Source organism: Folsomia candida, unplaced genomic scaffold, assembly GCF_002217175.1.
Source record: "Folsomia candida strain VU population unplaced genomic scaffold, ASM221717v1 Fcan01_Sc048, whole genome shotgun sequence".
Classification (NCBI taxonomy): domain Eukaryota; kingdom Metazoa; phylum Arthropoda; class Collembola; order Entomobryomorpha; family Isotomidae; genus Folsomia; species Folsomia candida.
In genome coordinates, this window is record NW_019091240.1 from 52,456 (window position 1) to 69,284 (window position 16,829).

The following is a 16,829-nucleotide window of genomic DNA, read 5'->3' on the forward strand; positions in this document are numbered from 1 at the left end:
AGGTCACGGCGCCACGGTGATGACGCCAAGGGTTAAAAATGTCGATTTTTTGGCATTGATCGTTGTAGACGTAGTTTTGGGCCGGGATTTAAAAAGTCAACATGGTTTTTACGTGCCATGACCGTGTCGCTACACCCCTTTGCTACAGTTCGTTTGCAACGGTTTTTTAATAATCGAGGTGCGTACTAGCTCCACAGCTTTTTTTATTTTTCGAAAGATTTTGCTCATCTTCAAACGTGATTCATAATTTTGCGTATTCTACTTGTGTGTAAAATTCATGTCGATTGGATAAATTTTACGAGCGTAAACGATAGATAGACAGTCACACAATCGTGAAAATAAGCCCTAACTCGGGCTACAAAGTCTCTACTTTAACATGCTCCCTATGAGAAGCATGTAGAAGTATGTGATGTTTGCGAAGATAATCATTTTACTAACAATAAGGTCAGCCAATTTTGATGCGAATGAGAATGAAAGAATGTAAATAACCAGAAATGAAGTTTAAATATTTTTTGAATTGATAGTATTTCAATTTAATTTCAGCATAATTAAAAGATGATCCTGATTTCACAACATGTCTTTTGAACAATTTTTCTTAGAACAGAATGTGACAACGGATAATTTCTTTAGAAAAAAGATAACAAGAGAATTTATGAAAAATTTTTAATAGTTGTTTCGTGCCCCATCCCTGGTGGAGTCGTAGAGGACCCAAGGGTGCGCCCAGCCGTGGACCTTGGTGTCGAAGATGGTCTCGAGAGTTGGGTCGTTGGCGTACATGGATCGGAGTGGAGAATCTTGTCCGTCTCGTTTGGAATCGTAGATGACGAATGGATGGTTAAGTCCGTCCCTCTTGGAGTCATAGATGACCTCGTAGTTGGAGTAGTCGCCCCCCGCGTTCTTATTGTTCATCATTGTCCTCTGTCCTCCATGTTGTTGCTGCATCATCATGGGCTGTTGTTGTTGGTACATTTGTGGTTGGTATTGTTGTTGCACCGGTTGTCGCTGTTGACGGTACATGGGTTGTTGTTGCTGGACTTGTTGGTGTTGATAATTCATTTGTCGTTGGGGTTGTTGGTGTCCAGCAAACGTGTTGGTGGGCGTCTGCTTCATGGCGCGAGAGTTGTCACGACGAGTGTCGCTGACGACGTATGGGTGGTTCACGCCGTCCTTCTTGGAGTCGTCTGGAAGGTACAAAGAATAAATTATTAATTGTTTGTCCGTGAGATAATTGTCGTTTTAAGTTTTGACTTACAAACGGTTTGGAGAGAGGCGTCGTTCTGGTAAGTCATCTGCTTTCCAGAGGCACCATCCCGTCTGGAGTCGTACTGGACGTAGGGGTGGTTCACACCGTCACGTTGGGAATCGTACACGGTCTCTAACCCTCCTGCGTTCCGACCCAAAGTGTGGGCGCAAGTGACCGCGACCAAGGCGGAAAGGACAACCTGGAATTTCACAAGAGGAGTAAAATTAGAAAATGGTTTTTAACTAAGGGATGGGAAGCGATCGACTCACCAAAACCTTCATGTTTTCAGGTGGGAGGTGGTGGGAGCAAGTTGTTTCTTGTGATGAAATCAGGGCGAACTAGCCAAAACTACTGATGGAACGGTCAGCGTCCAGACTTCTTTTATACCCGGCAGCGGCGAGGGAGAGAAAAAAACGGACTGACTTCTTAACCTTATTCAACCACCACGCCACGCCATGGCGAGATTAATAAATATAAATGCGATGGTATAAGACATCAATTCCTTGAGTTCCATCCATCCATCATCCCTTCATGTTGCTGGTAGGCAGTGGGAGACATGGATGGGTCAGTCAGGTATCATGACCACGCTTTGGACCCAGCGCTAGAGTTGAGACCAGACCCAGAGGAGTCGGTCGGTGGTCCATTACACTGGATATTGGCTGCTCTGGGGGTCTCCTGACATGTCTCAAGGAGAGAAGAAGATTCGCACACTTATGGCAAACAAACGTTGCTGTAAACTCGATTTTTCCCAATTCTCCTATGCCTAAACACCTACATATCTGTGCAGTGAGTGTGTACCTATAGTGGGAGAGACGGGGTCAGTTCTACACATATGAAGCCATCCCTGCAAAAGTTGTTTTACAGATATTCACTTTCTCGCAAATTACTTGTACCGCTTGCAAAAATACCTGTACCATAACTTTTCTTAATTGTGGAAATTCACCGGAGGAGCACTGAGATGGAAAGTATCATTCATAAATCTTGGTCGTTGAATCACACAATACGTGTGGGTTTGCTTGTGCACTCCTAGTTAGCGATTATGTTGTATATATTTATATAAACCCCTAAATATATACGCCAAAAACTATTTCATAATCCGGTTAATTTCTTTAATAGATGAAATTAGCATTAATCCAGCATTAAGTGTGATTGTTCATGTTACACAAAGGGAGATTTCTACGCAAATGTGCAAAATCTCATCATCAACAAGACAGAGATCTGCGAAGAATGCTAATTATTATCTCGTCCACTTCAGCTCTAAATCTTCTTGTTCTCTTTTCTCGTTCTTGCTTTCTTGGCTAATTAATGATGTGGGTTTTCGGTGCAGGTGGTGCAGGCTATTTGTACACTTGACTATATTTTACACCTTATGGATACGTGCATATATATCTACTCGTACACTATTTGATAGGACATAGAGTACAAAATAAATTATAAAAAACTCATTTCTTGGAACCACAAAATAGTAATTCATATCTGTATTAAATAAGAAAAGAAAAGAGTCATATCAAATATTCGCTAATGGAGCGAAACCTGCAAAAAAATGGCTTCTGTTTCAAATAAGGCTTAAAGTTTAATAACTCTTGTGTAAAACTAGCCATGCCAGGGATCAAATTCAAATGTGCACAATTTATAATTTTATTCACATTTTTTGTCCGTCAATCATCCACTTTTGCAAGTTCACAGAACTTTGTGATATGGTGGGTGGATTGGACATGAGCATTCTGTACGCGTTAAGTGAGATAGACGACGCTGAACTCTGGTTTTTTGAAATTCTTAAATAAGTACTTATCTCAATCTCACCAAATTGAGGGGAGAACAGGTAGTTCAACTTTATCCAAAATCAAAAGTAATTTAGGAAATGATTTCATATTTTTAGCAATCAACAACTTAATCAACTCCAAATTGTGTAGGATGCCAGAAGCACTTCCACGAGTTCATTACATATTGACGTACTTACGCAAAAGACGTACTTACTTACCATTGCCTCAAGTAGCTTACATCACTTTAACTGTATTCACCATGTCTCGTATTCTATTAAAACTCAATGTTTTTCCACATTAATCGATACTTACTTTCCATGCTCGTAAAGGTGGCGAATAAAAATTTAGAGTTTTTTGTCACGTATTTTATTTGATTGAGTAACACTGAAACTGGTGTAAGCAAGCCAAGTGTGTATGAGTAGCATGTAGCATCGTGACCTAATACCACCAATGGTGCGAGAGCTGATCTTCTTGCAATTTTTTGCACATCATGGAGTTTCCGAATTTTCAATTTGCAATTAAATCAATCGCGTCACTATTTTACAATCACATACTTAATGCACATGCATATGTAACTCGTTGTCTTATATAATAACAAGAAATTAAATGAAATCACAATGATAACGAGACACGTGTAATAGGTTTCAAAAGCACCAATGATTATGTATACAACCAGCTTCATTTGTATCTACTAATTGATTCAATTAGACGGACGAATAGTTCTTGGTCATGACGTGGGTCCGCTTTTTTAAATTAAAAAGATCTTTACTTAATGTGATTTTAATTCGGGCAAAAAATTACTGACGTGCAGCTACCAAATTTTTATTCTATTTTATTTTTTATTTTTCAATATATATTTTTTCTTTAGAAAAGAAGTTAAAAAGGAGTGAAACAAATAAGAAATTAATTGCAAATATTGTTATTATTATGGAAGTGCAGAGAGAGAAGTGCATGGGGGCACGATGTCAATGGAGTAGGTATTTGATATGATACTTGCTGCAACTAAGTTTCAAATTCAAATGTGGAAATCCGTGTCACTCCGTAAATTATGTACTTGCGTGCATTTGGGTTCACATATCATGCCGCATTTCAAATTCATTAGTGCGAATGGTCGGTGTTAGTTGAGTGAGTGAGATGGGTAGGTATCTATCATGATAAGCTAGTGAACATGAGAACACCTGAGTAACAAGCGGGCAGTATATACCTACTCGCTTTGCTCATTATCTTCAGTAATGGACTCGCAAAATGACATGATCCACCTGCAGAAACCAGTCTGGTCATAACTAACGCTGCAAGCTGGCTAGCATAAAGTATTCTTATTGACATTGGGCCATTTTGCCTGTCAGTCTGAGGAACAACATTCCATCCGATAAGTCTCATCTTCCCACCACCAACTCCACTCATGAATTACAATTAAACTTATTCAGTGGCAGTTGAAGGAATTTAAAGTAGAGTCATGTTTCTAGAAAAATAACTTCAACTAGTTTTCTTGGAGGGAGAAAAATGCGGGTTGTACTTAATTGCTCGTGCTATTCAGGGTTCGGAAAAACCCAGGGGTTTTAATGGGTTTTAATGGGTTTTTTGGGTTTTAATGGGTTTTATGGGTTTTATTGGGTTTTATTAGGTTTTACATAAGTAATACATTGAACAACAATTTTCACTACTATTGCAATCCAATTTCAATTAATATGCAAATCCTACTTGTCCATGTTAGAATTTGTATCCGTTTCGAAATAGTCCTGTTTAACTGATCATAGTTTAATACTTTATGAGAATATATATTACTTCTTTCTCGAATACTTCCTCTCATCATAATGAAATCCAAGTTTAAAAGTTTTTAAAATTTAATATTTCAATGCGATCTTAACGTGTATTATCAATTCTGGAAAAAATCGAGTACTTATGAACAATGAAAGTACGTATGTATTATGATCGAGAATATAATAAGTGCTTTTTACAGACACACTTCTTTTGCTCATAATAAGGTACTTCGCTGTCCATAAGTACTCGATTTTTCCAGAGGTGATAATTAAGATCGCCTTGAAACATTTTAAAAAACTTTATAAATTAAAAAAATACTACAGTATTTTGTTTAATTTATTCGCTGAGATGAGAGGAAGTATTCGGGAAAAAAGTATTAATTATGACAGCAAAATGTAAATTAAATGTAATTAAATTATGTATGCTCACTTAAACATACCTCGTTCCGAAATTATTATTTTTAAATATTTTTGTCACTTGAAACTTGTAATGGCACTCGCTGATTTATTCCTGGTTTTTAAAACTTACAGTATTAATCAAATAAACTGCTTAGCTGCCATGAAACAACTTCGTCTAACGTACGACAGCTGTTTTCAGCTTTTAGAATATAGTTTTAAGCTGAAACACAGTTAAAACCCATTAAAACCCGAATAAAACCCATTAAAACCCAAATAAAACCCATTTAACATGGTAAAACCCAATGGGTTTTATTCGTTAACAACCCATTAAAACCCATTAAAACCCAAAAAACCCAACCCAATAAAACCCTGGGTCGGAATACCCTGGTGCTATTGCATGTCGAATTATTTTCTTGCTTGTTCTGGTTTTCAGGCTACATTTATTTCGTCAAAAGTGTTGTTGTCCAAGCGGAGGAACTTTGTCTTGAAATGGAAACCACCACCGCCACCATCGCCATTTTTTTGTGCAATCCCTTAAAGATTTGCACACAAGAATTCCGGTTTTATTGGAATCTTGCAATTTCTTGCTTGCTGTCTTCTGTCAGTCACCATGCACCGCCGCAAAGAAGGACTGATTCTCAGAAGTATCCAACCTTTTATCGGTATGGATGAGATCTGATCTCTGATTTGAGGTGATTCATATTCCAGGCCAGTTTTGCACCTGGATCTTTTTATCGGCAAATAAATCTTGACAAATTTCGCGGATAAAAGTATGTTGGAAAATTTCGGAATATACAAGCTCTCAGGTTTCAATTACTTATTTAAATTTCTAATAATATCAAATGTTATTTGAGCATGCATGATTACAAAATTGGATAAGAATCTGAACACCCACGGTTATGTCCGGTTCAACCCGTCCTAATTTATAATTACCAGTTTAGCACATACCCATAAAATTAGCACTCTCGCCGTGCTGCTAGTTGCATACATATTTAAATGAATGAATAAGTCCAGTTTTCCAGTTGGACAGACATCTTCTATTTCTGTGGAGTGAATCATTCACACGCAATCTGGCTGCTACCCAACCCATAAACGCCAACCAGCCGACTTGTCTGTCGACTGTGTAAATGTCGAGAACGAAATTTCAGAATATATAGTTTCTTGTTTAATCATAACTTCTTGTTGGGAGGCTTGTTTTCACCGACTCTCGAAGAACCACGTCTGTGGGTCAGTTGGAGGATAAGTTTAATTCGGACCTTGTTTTACATGATGTGGCCATAAATCCTGCCTCGCAAAGCTGGAATAATGCGTGACATCGGCAATCCCAAATCATGTCAAGCACTTTCGTAACTTATTACTTGTTCAGGATTTCATTTACTTGAATTTGCCTACCAAAAGGTTAACACAATAAAATTAAATAAGTAAAGAAGAAAAAAAGTGCATGACAAAGGCGAAATTTAATATTTCATCATGACCCAAAAAATCAGCCGTCATTTAAAATTAAATTCACCCCCGTTGTCAGCAAGCGATCTGACATAAATCAATTTTCATACCACTTTTGATGATGAGCAGCAATTCAGTTTGGCCGTCTCTGGACCTGTTTCTCGCAGCCATACTGCACAAAGATCACGATTTGTGATGGCCATGAAATTGTCTCTCACTTCTTGAGGTTGAGTGACCCACATTAAATACTCTTTCAGAGCAGTCATAACTTTATGCTGTCCACTTGAAGCATGCATTCCACATGTCCGAAAGAATGGTCAGTCATGAAATTAAATAGATTTCTCTCTCTGGTCCGGATTTCAATTTTGTTAATAAAATATACAGGTCATGTCTCATTATAACATGCATTTGATTACATTTATGGCCTGAATTGTAATCATCAACATTGAGTAATTGTAGCATAATAATTTCCCATTATTTCCAAATGGTTCCAGTCAAGATCACGATTTGGTGTCGAAACCAAGTTCTTCTACTTAGCATATAAGCATGTATACACACTTTATGCATTGTAGTTTTAAATACGCCGATCAGAGAAGCAATACTACTCCAAACTCATTAGCATTCCTACTTACACCAGGTCTTAATTGCGTGTTCGAGTTTGATCGAGCCAATAAATCTCGGCAAAAGTGGGAATAATTGATTTACTTACATACTTCGAACCCACAGAATACTCTGTGAATTCGATGAAACATGTTCGATCGGTAATTCCATTGTACACGTATGACCTTTATGACCCTCTCTCTTGTATAACGTTTATCGTCTGCTAAATGTTTGTTGTAATATTATTCAATTACTGAACAAAATATCGGCTCGTTCGAGTGCAAATTTTAATGGATCTAATTGTCCTAATTCTGTTGCGTTAAAAATTCGGAATTATTTCTTTCAATCATCGGCGAAGTTTGGCTTCAGTTTTTTTTCCATGTTTTTACTTGACATGCTCAAACACAATGATGTACTACGTATTGTTGACACGCTGTCACTCACGCATATATATACATACACGGCTCATAAATATTCCAGTATAAATGCAAAACTTGGTACAATAAGTGAATGCTACTGCGTAGGGTTCATTATTATGTATTTTGCATTAAATCCCAGACTTGCTCTGTACCTAAATTAATATTTCAGTCGAGGATCGATTGGAAGTAAAAGATTTTTTAACCAGCAATCAGTCCGTCAATCATAAGATTACATATTTAGTAGACAAGTAGGCATATGTATGCATGTGCAATCTGAATGCCTTGCATGCAGCAGGTATATGTACACATAGCAGAAATAATGCTAGGAAAATTTGACAGTAGCACGTACATTACAGTGATCGTCGTGGCGTATTGTGCAAATCCTGACTTATTAAGCGAGAGGTTAAATAAGGCTTTGTTACTGATCACCATATTTTATTCAAATTTGAAAGTTTAATGACTTTTGAATTCTTCGGATGAAAACCCTTTCCTTAAAGTCGACTCAGAATTCGCGAGACTCCTTTAAATCCTTCTTACTTGTCGTTAGCCATACAAACATGCAAAAATAATCATTATTCTCTGTCTATTTTCTACAGAGTTTTTCAATTCTTAACAAGATTCTACTCCATCAGTCTTAAAGAGATAACGAGTGCAGATGGAGGAACATGTACCGTAACGCGATATTGCATTGACGCATATGTCATGGAATCTTTTATTACAAGAAAGTTATTCCAGCCAAACATTTTTTAACACGATACCATTTGGGACAAGTGCTTATATACACAATAAGTTCATTAATTTCTTTTGCACACTGATAGAAATTTCAAACATTTACTTCTTTGCAATATATAAATTTGCACACATGAGGAAAATTGAGCTTGACAATATCATTAGTTTCTGTCCAAAATAACCAGTTTTTGAATAGGTAACTGAACTCGTGTATGCCTTGCCGCAGACATTTGTTGCGATAACCAATAAAAGTGCAAAGGGATGCACAATCATAAAATTACTTGATAATTGTAAGATTGAAACTTTATTACAATTCCAGTGTTTTCTACCATCTTAATTCCAGTTATTGTTTTTAAAAAATACTATTACCAAGTATTTATTTAATCATAATCCAAATGCGCAATAAATGATTATTGAATAATTTATGAACAATGTTGACTTGTACTACTTTTTTGCCCCAATCACCTATCGTATTTCGTGTCGTGATCAGTTTTTCAGAATAAATGGGCAGTACCAAATCATGAAGTTGTCAATTTCCACACTGTTGGCAATTTTGGGGTGGCTCTGGGATGGTGGGCAGTCAGGAAACATCATGTTTTCCATAAAATCGCTCTTGCATGTCTTGCTGGATAAGAATCTTGTAGCCAAAGGCCTTAGTACTTTTGCTCAGAATGAATATTCAATCTGATATGATATGCAAATATTAACGCAGACAATGTGGTGTGGTTCGACACGGATCATTACTAGCCAGACAGTAGTTTTTATTTTCCACAGACACCCAGGCATCCCTACCTGTCATGCAGAAATAATACAACGCACCCCACAACAATTAATTAGTATGTTGATCACATGAATGCAGAAAATCCCAGGACAAGTAATTTCTCATCTAGTATTCAGCGGGTGGTAAAATGTGTCAAAATCTAATTTATTTTTCCAGCTCATCTGAAAACAGTTAGCCAAAACCTGTCCTTTTTATGGTGATCAACATGTAGATGTCAATGTCACCAAATGTCACATGAAATCCCTCAGTTTTTATACATCAAAATGTACGATTAAACTGAAACCATCCAATTTTTCAGAATAGTCGAAAGAATCTACCTCTTCTTGGTTCAGGTGAGATCGTAACGTCCTAAAAATTAATTATAAGAATAAACTTACAACAGTTGTAAGACAATTGAAGCTGATTGTGCAGTATAGGATGTACATTTTACAGCTATTTCTCTGTAAAACGAGTTATCCGATTACCTGTGCTTATCCTTAAAGCTTTGAAAAATTAAATGAGTCTTCTGGACATGACCGAATTTTAAGAAAGTGTCACACTTATTTTGTAACTGTCTTACTTCTTCACTTACCGAATACACTTTTCTTCATTGTCCGTGTTACTATACTTTCGACTTTCTACCCATCCACAAGTTAAACATTTTCCAGAGCATTTCTTGCAATGGAACGATCGAAGTAATGCGCACTTACCTTTCCCTTATTCAAAGAACACTACTTCTTTTAGTTTCTAAATACCATTTAATTTCCCAACAAAAGGTCCCCCTCTCGGAGCTTAAAATTTACTTTAAGTTCTTTCAACACAAATTGAATGCAGCAAACTGATTTCCACACGATATGAATGTATGTTGAAGTGTACAGAGCTGCAGGATGCCTTGTGCTTATTAATAATTTTTTAAATAAGTAATCTACACAATTTGTTTGAGGTTGTAGCAAATCTCATTCTTCTTGGTGACAAGGTACAACAGTTGAGAAAGGGTGATTAATAAATGGATTTTGTGCATGATACTTTGTGTTGCAAATACTTTAACAATTTATTCAACGTTTACTTTCACTGACCAATTTGCGGATCTACCGACTTGATCCACTCATAGTAGGATGCAACATTTGTGAAAACAACGGGGAAACCAGCCTGACCACAAGTTGTGCCCCATGACGCCATGCCCACGACGGTGTAGCGCTCACTTCTTCTGTCCTTGCAGACAAGAGCACCTCCTTCATCGCCCTAGATCAAAAATTAATAACGATATTAACGAACTTTTTGATAATCAGTCAATATTAATGATAACTAATCAATCAGCCATGCACATATACATACCTTGCATAAACCTTTCCCATGATCGCCACCAGCGCAAAGGAAGCTCTTCTGATCGAGTAGAAATTGAGGATCTCCGACATTTTTACGGAGGGCATCCTGGCAAACGTTCCCCTCCACCATTTGTAAGTCCACCTCCTTCAATATGTTTCTCGTCTGACCTGCGCCCTGACCCGGTGGTGGGTTTGGTTGGGTCGGCAACGTTTGTGCAGGCGGCACTTGTTGCTGTTGTTGTGATGAAATTGGACGACCTCCAACCCCGGCAGGATTTTTGTTCCCAACCACGACCCGTTGGCGAAGAGAAGGCTGCACCCCCCAACCAGACACGAGACACCTTCACACAAGTACTCATTAGAAGGCTTACTAATATGAATATACTATTTTATAACCATATTTGCATAAATAAGGCAAATCCTTGACTGACTTTGCACCCGCAAACTTGTTGACATCGTTTGGTTTAGCCACACAGCCAGATCGAATGCTGGGGAATGAGCTGAGATCGACAAAATTTGTCAATCGTAGGATGGCAATATCATTTTGGTACGTTCTAGGATTGAAATTTGGATGGATGATGATTTCACTGACTCCAAACTCTTGTGGTTTGAAGGGCTCATCATTTGAGGAGAGGTCCCATTCGCCCAGACGGACTTTAAGTCGTCCAGACCTTCCACTATACGGGTAAAATAGTGCAGTTTATGATTACATAACAACGGTGATGATGTTGTACCACTCGTCGTGGTGGTAGTGGTGAATTGCATGCCTAATTAATTATCATCACCACTGAATATTAAGTAATCACGTAAATCTTCCCACCTTTGGAGATGTTGCACATTTCGGGCCGTGGTCAACACTATTCTCCATGAAATTACGATCCCTAGACCATAAATCACTTGGTTGTTCGTATCCATTACTAACGCAGTCCAAGGATGATCTCCAAAGTTTGCCTGATTCATTCATTCATGAAAAAAAAATAAACCAAAACATTAATACTTTGCATTGTGTGCACTGCTGCGGAGAAAGAATTGCATAATTGAACATCCTTGAAAATAGTAAATTTATGGGGCACAACTTGTAATTGCTTTTCAGCAAGAATAACAATTAGCATGCACACGGCAGAAAAGTTTTTCTGATCCTTACTGCTAAAACGTGCACATGAAATGTGTATTTATTTATTTATATTGGAAGATTGGAACCTCTCTCCGTCTACGTGAGATGAAGTCTTAAGTTTTTGGTGATTTTTTTAAAGGAAAGTATAAAATGATTTTAAATGTTTAGTTTTCCTACCTCGCCGTACAAAGGGTAGGGATTAAAAAATGGGAAATTTGCTGGGACGCCACATCCTGGACCTGTCGTCAAGCAGCACATGACATCGTCCCGATTTCTGCAAGGCGGCTGCCCAACACCATAATCAATTAATTTGATACATTATAATTTGATGATCATACATATGTAGAGGGGTCGCGGAAGCCGTGGGGACATGTGGAAACATTAACATGGTTGGATAGGTGAGGGTGGGGTTTATGTAACATGGGCAGATGGTGGGGACAGTGGGAAGATTGTCCCTCTGTCTCCACGTTTCCGCGGCCATTGCATTTTTATGTGCGCTATTATGTTTATTATCATACATTGTTCACGGCCCTTTTAGCTCTAACGACCTTATAGTTGGCTCCATTGCAGTAGTACTTGTTAATACAGCGACAATAGCCTGGAGTGTAACTGGTCGAAAGGTCTTCATTTTGACCGAAATCTTGTCGTAAATCTATAAATTAATCAGTCCATCAATTAAAATTTGTGCAATTTAATTTAAGCAAATGGAAAGTTGTACCGAAATCGTCTGACGCTACTGGAAATTCGGCAGTAGTGGTTCCTACCCCATCCGTGTCGTCGTCCGAGGGGACGGATGATTCCGGAAAATCTTGAAATGACTCGTTTGACCCCAGCCAAAAAGGGGAATGGTCATTTATCTTGATGTTCGTAATGTCACCAAAGGTCAACCCCATCAGACCCAGGGAGAGCAACCAATAACTTGAGACGCAAGCCATTATGCTGCTAAATTGTGTTGGACTTTTTTCCACAAAGCTAAAATCCAGACTAGTTTTTGGGTTTAAGTGACATGTTAGTTTTATCCGAAGTGATTGTTGTTTACTTTGAAGCCAAGAAAGGTCTTCGCCCTTGTGGGTTGCAAATTCCGGTTTATTCGTACTCATAGACCAGACAAGTACGGTGTTGGTGCCATATTAGTTTGGAGCAGGTAGTAGGATCAGTATACTGTAGATTTAGTTTAATTAGCAATGCCATTATGGGATAACGACATGCGAAAGCTTTCAGCATTTTTAGGCATTTCCAGTTTTGCAACAATAATAAATTACTCCGCAATCATTTTGGCCGATGAACTTGACGATTCCACTTCTAGCTCTGTAGGACATATGTAATGAGACCATGTATTAGAGTTGCCAATAAGCCACTGGCTCTAACCAGTGACTTATTGGCAACATTATATTTTCAGATTATCGGCATCCAGGAAGAATTCATAAAGATAGATGTTTCATTCAACCACAAACGAAGTAAATGTATGTATGTAACACAAATGAAGTAACGATTACATCAAATTTTGATCAAAATGCTAAAACTCTGCACTAGTTATTACAGTCTTTAGTAAATTGTTTGATTGATCTGTTTGTTGCTGCGATTCTTTTTTGATCGTGCAAGATGAATGAAACACTAACCGGTTGACGACGATAGTCGTGACCAATACTGATCACAGCAACAAGTAAGACACACCATATTCATTGATAAGAGTACCACATGCAACTCCTCCCGTGCGGTACAAATGCAGGAGTTGTGGTGTGGAACTTTGTTGTCTCGTACGAAATAACGTGTACTTAATTATCTCAAACCAATCGATCTGGTTGTGAAGACGGATGACGAGCCGTGTCCATGTCCATCCATCAGTTCTCGTTTCTTCTACGTTACTTATCGACCACCTGCGGTAATTCACAAAACTGAGCTTGAGTTTACCTAAAAAACGACAATTCAGCACGTAGCTTTAAGAAATATTAATTCCAAGATTAAGAAAATCGCACCTGTTCTTACGAATTGTACGGTACGCAGCACACATGCACTTCAGGGTACGGAATACACGAGTGATACAATCCAATTGAAATATCCATGGGGCGGCGTTGGGTTTTATAATTAACAAGAATTTATGCAAACAATGTGATACATGTGATGGAAGTTGATTTTCAGGGTTTTATCCCAAATAATGGACACGTGTATTAAATTATCGTTGATACGTGATACCATATTTGATATATTATATGATATTATTTTTACTTCTCATTCATGTCAGAGATATTTGTGTGACGTATCGTATGCATTTTCTCTGTTAAGAATGAGTTGAGATCGTCACTATTTATTAACGAATTCATAAGAGCAAAAAATAAATAGGTGATGGAATGTCAGGGGGACCAATCTCAATCGGAAGATTTCAGAACTCCTGCCCATTCATGCACCAAACTATTACATATTTTCGAACACTTATTTTTACCCACTTGCTCCTTGGGAGCCAACATCCCCAACACATGCATAAATTTATGTAATAATTGGAATACACGGAGGTTTAATGAAAATTGGAAGAAAAGTGATTAACTTTATTTCTCGAGTTTTCGAGCGTGAATTTTTACACTCATTTTTAATATATTTAGAAATAAGAGGAAAAATTAGAATTGCAAGAGTATTATTGATTGATTTGTTGGTAGGTATCACTGGACATTTACTAGGGTCGTTAAGTGGTAATCGTGAAAAATAAATAAATAAATTTACATATTATCGGACATTTTACCATGCAAAGAAAATTAAAGTAAAATAGTATCTAAAAATACAAGACCACAGAACAATATTCATAAGAAAGATACCACCACGTTTTATAATATTAGTATTTGTAGTTAATGTTATTTTCAATCCATGGAAGGAAGTTTTGCACGTTTACGTACGCCCCCGGCACTGCATAGTCAGCACAACCAATACCTACACGTTTACATGTAATCAAGTTATCATATTTAAATCAGCTAAAGTAATTAATTTCATATTCTTATAAAATTACCCCAAGCCACCAACCCAACAACATTCCAAGTCCCGTTAATCTCGCACATTAAAGGAGATCCACCATCCCCCTGAAGTAAGAAATCGTGTAGTCAAACCAATTACTAAATGCATCAATTATGAATAAAAATTATAGGTACTCACGGTACAGGCATCCTTCCCTTCTTCACCTCCAGCACAGAGAAAACTGTGCTTATTGAGTTCAAAGTACTTCCCAAGACGCGTTGCCTTCAAAAGGTTCTCACAAGTCTGTGATTCCACAATTGGCAAATCTACCTCCTTCATAATGTAAGAATGTTTGCCATTTCCAAATGCGTCTTTCCCAAAACCAGCAACCCAGCATCTGCACACATTCAAAATTCATGCCGGTTATGGTTGGCAAACTTAATTTTCTTTATAACAATTAGTGTGCAACCTTTGCCCAGGTTTGTTGGCGTACGCATCTTTGGGCAGGCAGGCAGCTTTGATGTGTGGAAAAGCATTGACATCGATCGGCTTTGCGAGTTTGATTAGAGCAACGTCATTGTACAAATTTTCCGGATTAAATTGTGGATGAAATTGGATGTCAGCTACTTCAATTTCAACGTTTTTATACGGTTCGTCATCATCTTTGGCGTTCCATTCACCCAAGCGGATTTTCATGTAGGTACCTGGTCTGCAAATAACATATCAGACGGTTAGCATTTTTATAAATAAAGTTGACATGTTTTCCAACATATTTATATATAGTTCAAGTCATTATTACTTCCACGATTGAACTTTGTGGGCAACGGTCAGCACATAGTTTTCATTCAGCAAAGCTCCTGCCCCAATATAATTGTTGCCTTTGCCCAATATTACAGCCATCTAAAGATTGCACATAATTTATTAGTCGCATAATGTATTGTACATATATTTATAAGTGGTAAAGCTCGTACCCAAGGATAAGATCCAAACTTTGCCTGCAAAACAAATCAAATAATACGTATTTACATGTAGATATACTAAAAACCTATGCACTGTAATACGAAATCAATAACTGACCTGTCCATATTCGGGCACCCATCCAGGTACGTCTAACGCACTTGTTTTACCACAGACGGCATATCCTCCTCCAGGGAAATGATTGCCTCCACCGTTGCCACCGCCTGTGTTCTGTTTTCCGCAGCAGAACACTTGGCCTGGGCTGCATTGTACCCCGCCTTGACCGCCTGGGGGCTGCAAGTAACACAAATAAAACCATTTAGTTCAACAATTTTCATATAGAAGTTGTATACTCATTTTAATATCAGTATAATGATTTCTCACCCTGTTCACAATTCGAATGTCAATAACTCCTGCACCATCTTTTGGTGGATTCGTGCCAATTTGTTCCTCGCCCCCTCCGTAGCCGGAGTCTGGAGGAGGTGGAGGGTGTGGATTCTCAATTATGGGTTCCTTCTCCCCCGGATAACCACCCCCACCACCTCCTTGATTCGCGCAGTGTTCGACAGGGACGCATTGGCATGGCCCTCCACCACCACCCCCTCCTTGGAACCCGCTCCCTGCTCCAGAATAGGGGCCGCCACCACCACCACCAATCACGGGAATATTCTCCGTCTCATAGTTGCCTCCTCCCCCTTGATGATTGCCACCGTTGTGATCCGTGTTGCCACCACTGATGAGTTGACCTTGACCTGCTCCATGCTCAGGAACGTAGCCTGGCACCGGCTGAACTCCTAAAGTCGATGCGAGAAGACCCAGTCGTTCCTCCTTCTTTTCCTCCTCCCCCAATACCACCATGGACAGAACCACTACTGCCACCACAAGCTGATTCAAAATTGATCCACCCATTACTTTGATGAAAATGGAAACGATGGCTAAAATGAAATCCTCCTCTGTCTACACTCTGGACGAGCCACAGACGAGCAGTGAGACGCAGAAGAATGAAGAATGCATGCTAATTTCTAATTCCATTTATATGGATGACATGACCAACTTTTAAGAATTAGTATTTGGCATATTATTGTCTGTCCAACCAACCCACATAACACAAAAAATAGCTTGCTCATCATTGTTCGTCTTGGACTGGAACTCTGCTTTAATGATTGTAAGGTTGCAATAGATGAGATTTTGGACTAAAAATAGAAAAAAATACTTTTGTTGTACGTGTATGAGGCAGAGGTTTGGTGGTGCAGTGCATGGCCAATCGCACCCAATGTGATTAAAACTACCTGTGATGGCATTGAGCATCGCATCATGGCCCATAATTTTATCGCTTATTCCATTCTTAGAATTTGTTAGATCGAAAACAACCGTGGA

The 16,829-nt window shown here is 38.4% G+C and overlaps 3 protein-coding genes across 3 annotated transcripts; all 3 read right to left on the minus strand.

Moving 5' to 3' along the window:
• Positions 1–506: 506 nt before the first annotated feature.
• LOC110862022 (RNA polymerase II degradation factor 1) lies at positions 507–1,672 on the minus strand. Its single transcript, XM_022111164.2, has 3 exons — positions 1,513–1,672; positions 1,253–1,442; positions 507–1,181 (listed from the first exon to the last, which is right to left on the minus strand). Exons 1-3 carry the CDS (start codon positions 1,522–1,524, stop codon positions 664–666), a joined length of 720 nt encoding a protein of 239 aa, XP_021966856.1. The 5' UTR covers positions 1,525–1,672; the 3' UTR covers positions 507–663.
• An 8,469-nt stretch (positions 1,673–10,141) lies between these two features.
• On the minus strand, positions 10,142–12,554 carry LOC110862010 (phenoloxidase-activating factor 2). Its single transcript, XM_022111150.2, has 7 exons — positions 12,274–12,554; positions 12,074–12,207; positions 11,733–11,840; positions 11,262–11,392; positions 10,873–11,118; positions 10,452–10,782; positions 10,142–10,358 (listed from the first exon to the last, which is right to left on the minus strand). Exons 1-7 carry the CDS (start codon positions 12,488–12,490, stop codon positions 10,185–10,187), a joined length of 1,341 nt encoding a protein of 446 aa, XP_021966842.1. The 5' UTR covers positions 12,491–12,554; the 3' UTR covers positions 10,142–10,184.
• Positions 12,555–14,066: 1,512 nt separating this feature from the next.
• Positions 14,067–16,467, minus strand: LOC110862058 (phenoloxidase-activating factor 2). Its single transcript, XM_022111209.2, has 8 exons — positions 15,837–16,467; positions 15,573–15,746; positions 15,467–15,490; positions 15,295–15,395; positions 14,965–15,204; positions 14,694–14,892; positions 14,551–14,620; positions 14,067–14,474 (listed from the first exon to the last, which is right to left on the minus strand). Exons 1-8 carry the CDS (start codon positions 16,359–16,361, stop codon positions 14,380–14,382), a joined length of 1,428 nt encoding a protein of 475 aa, XP_021966901.1. The 5' UTR covers positions 16,362–16,467; the 3' UTR covers positions 14,067–14,379.
• Between the last annotated feature and the right edge of the window lie 362 nt (positions 16,468–16,829).

What these genes read in the sequence shown, in the direction of transcription:
- LOC110862022 (XM_022111164.2), bottom strand. An exon ending in CGCCTCTCTCCAAACCGTTT is followed by an intron (nt 1,182 to 1,252) that starts GTAAGTCAAAAC and finishes TGTACCTTCCAG; the next exon opens with ACGACTCCAAGAAGGACGGC.
- LOC110862058 (XM_022111209.2), bottom strand. Translation starts at nt 16,361, where the DNA reads ATGGGTGGATCAATTTTGAATCAGCTTGTGGTGGCAGTAGTGGTTCTG. An exon ending in AGTTTGGATCTTATCCTTGG is followed by an intron (nt 15,396 to 15,466) that starts GTACGAGCTTTA and finishes TGCAATCTTTAG; the next exon opens with ATGGCTGTAATATTGGGCAA. An exon ending in CACAAAGTTCAATCGTGGAA is followed by an intron (nt 15,205 to 15,294) that starts GTAATAATGACT and finishes TGTTATTTGCAG; the next exon opens with ACCAGGTACCTACATGAAAA.
- LOC110862010 (XM_022111150.2), bottom strand. Translation starts at nt 12,490, where the DNA reads ATGGCTTGCGTCTCAAGTTATTGGTTGCTCTCCCTGGGTCTGATGGGG. An exon ending in CTAAAAGGGCCGTGAACAAT is followed by an intron (nt 11,841 to 12,073) that starts GTATGATAATAA and finishes GGTGTTGGGCAG; the next exon opens with CCGCCTTGCAGAAATCGGGA. An exon ending in AACAAGTTTGCGGGTGCAAA is followed by an intron (nt 10,783 to 10,872) that starts GTCAGTCAAGGA and finishes ACTTGTGTGAAG; the next exon opens with GTGTCTCGTGTCTGGTTGGG.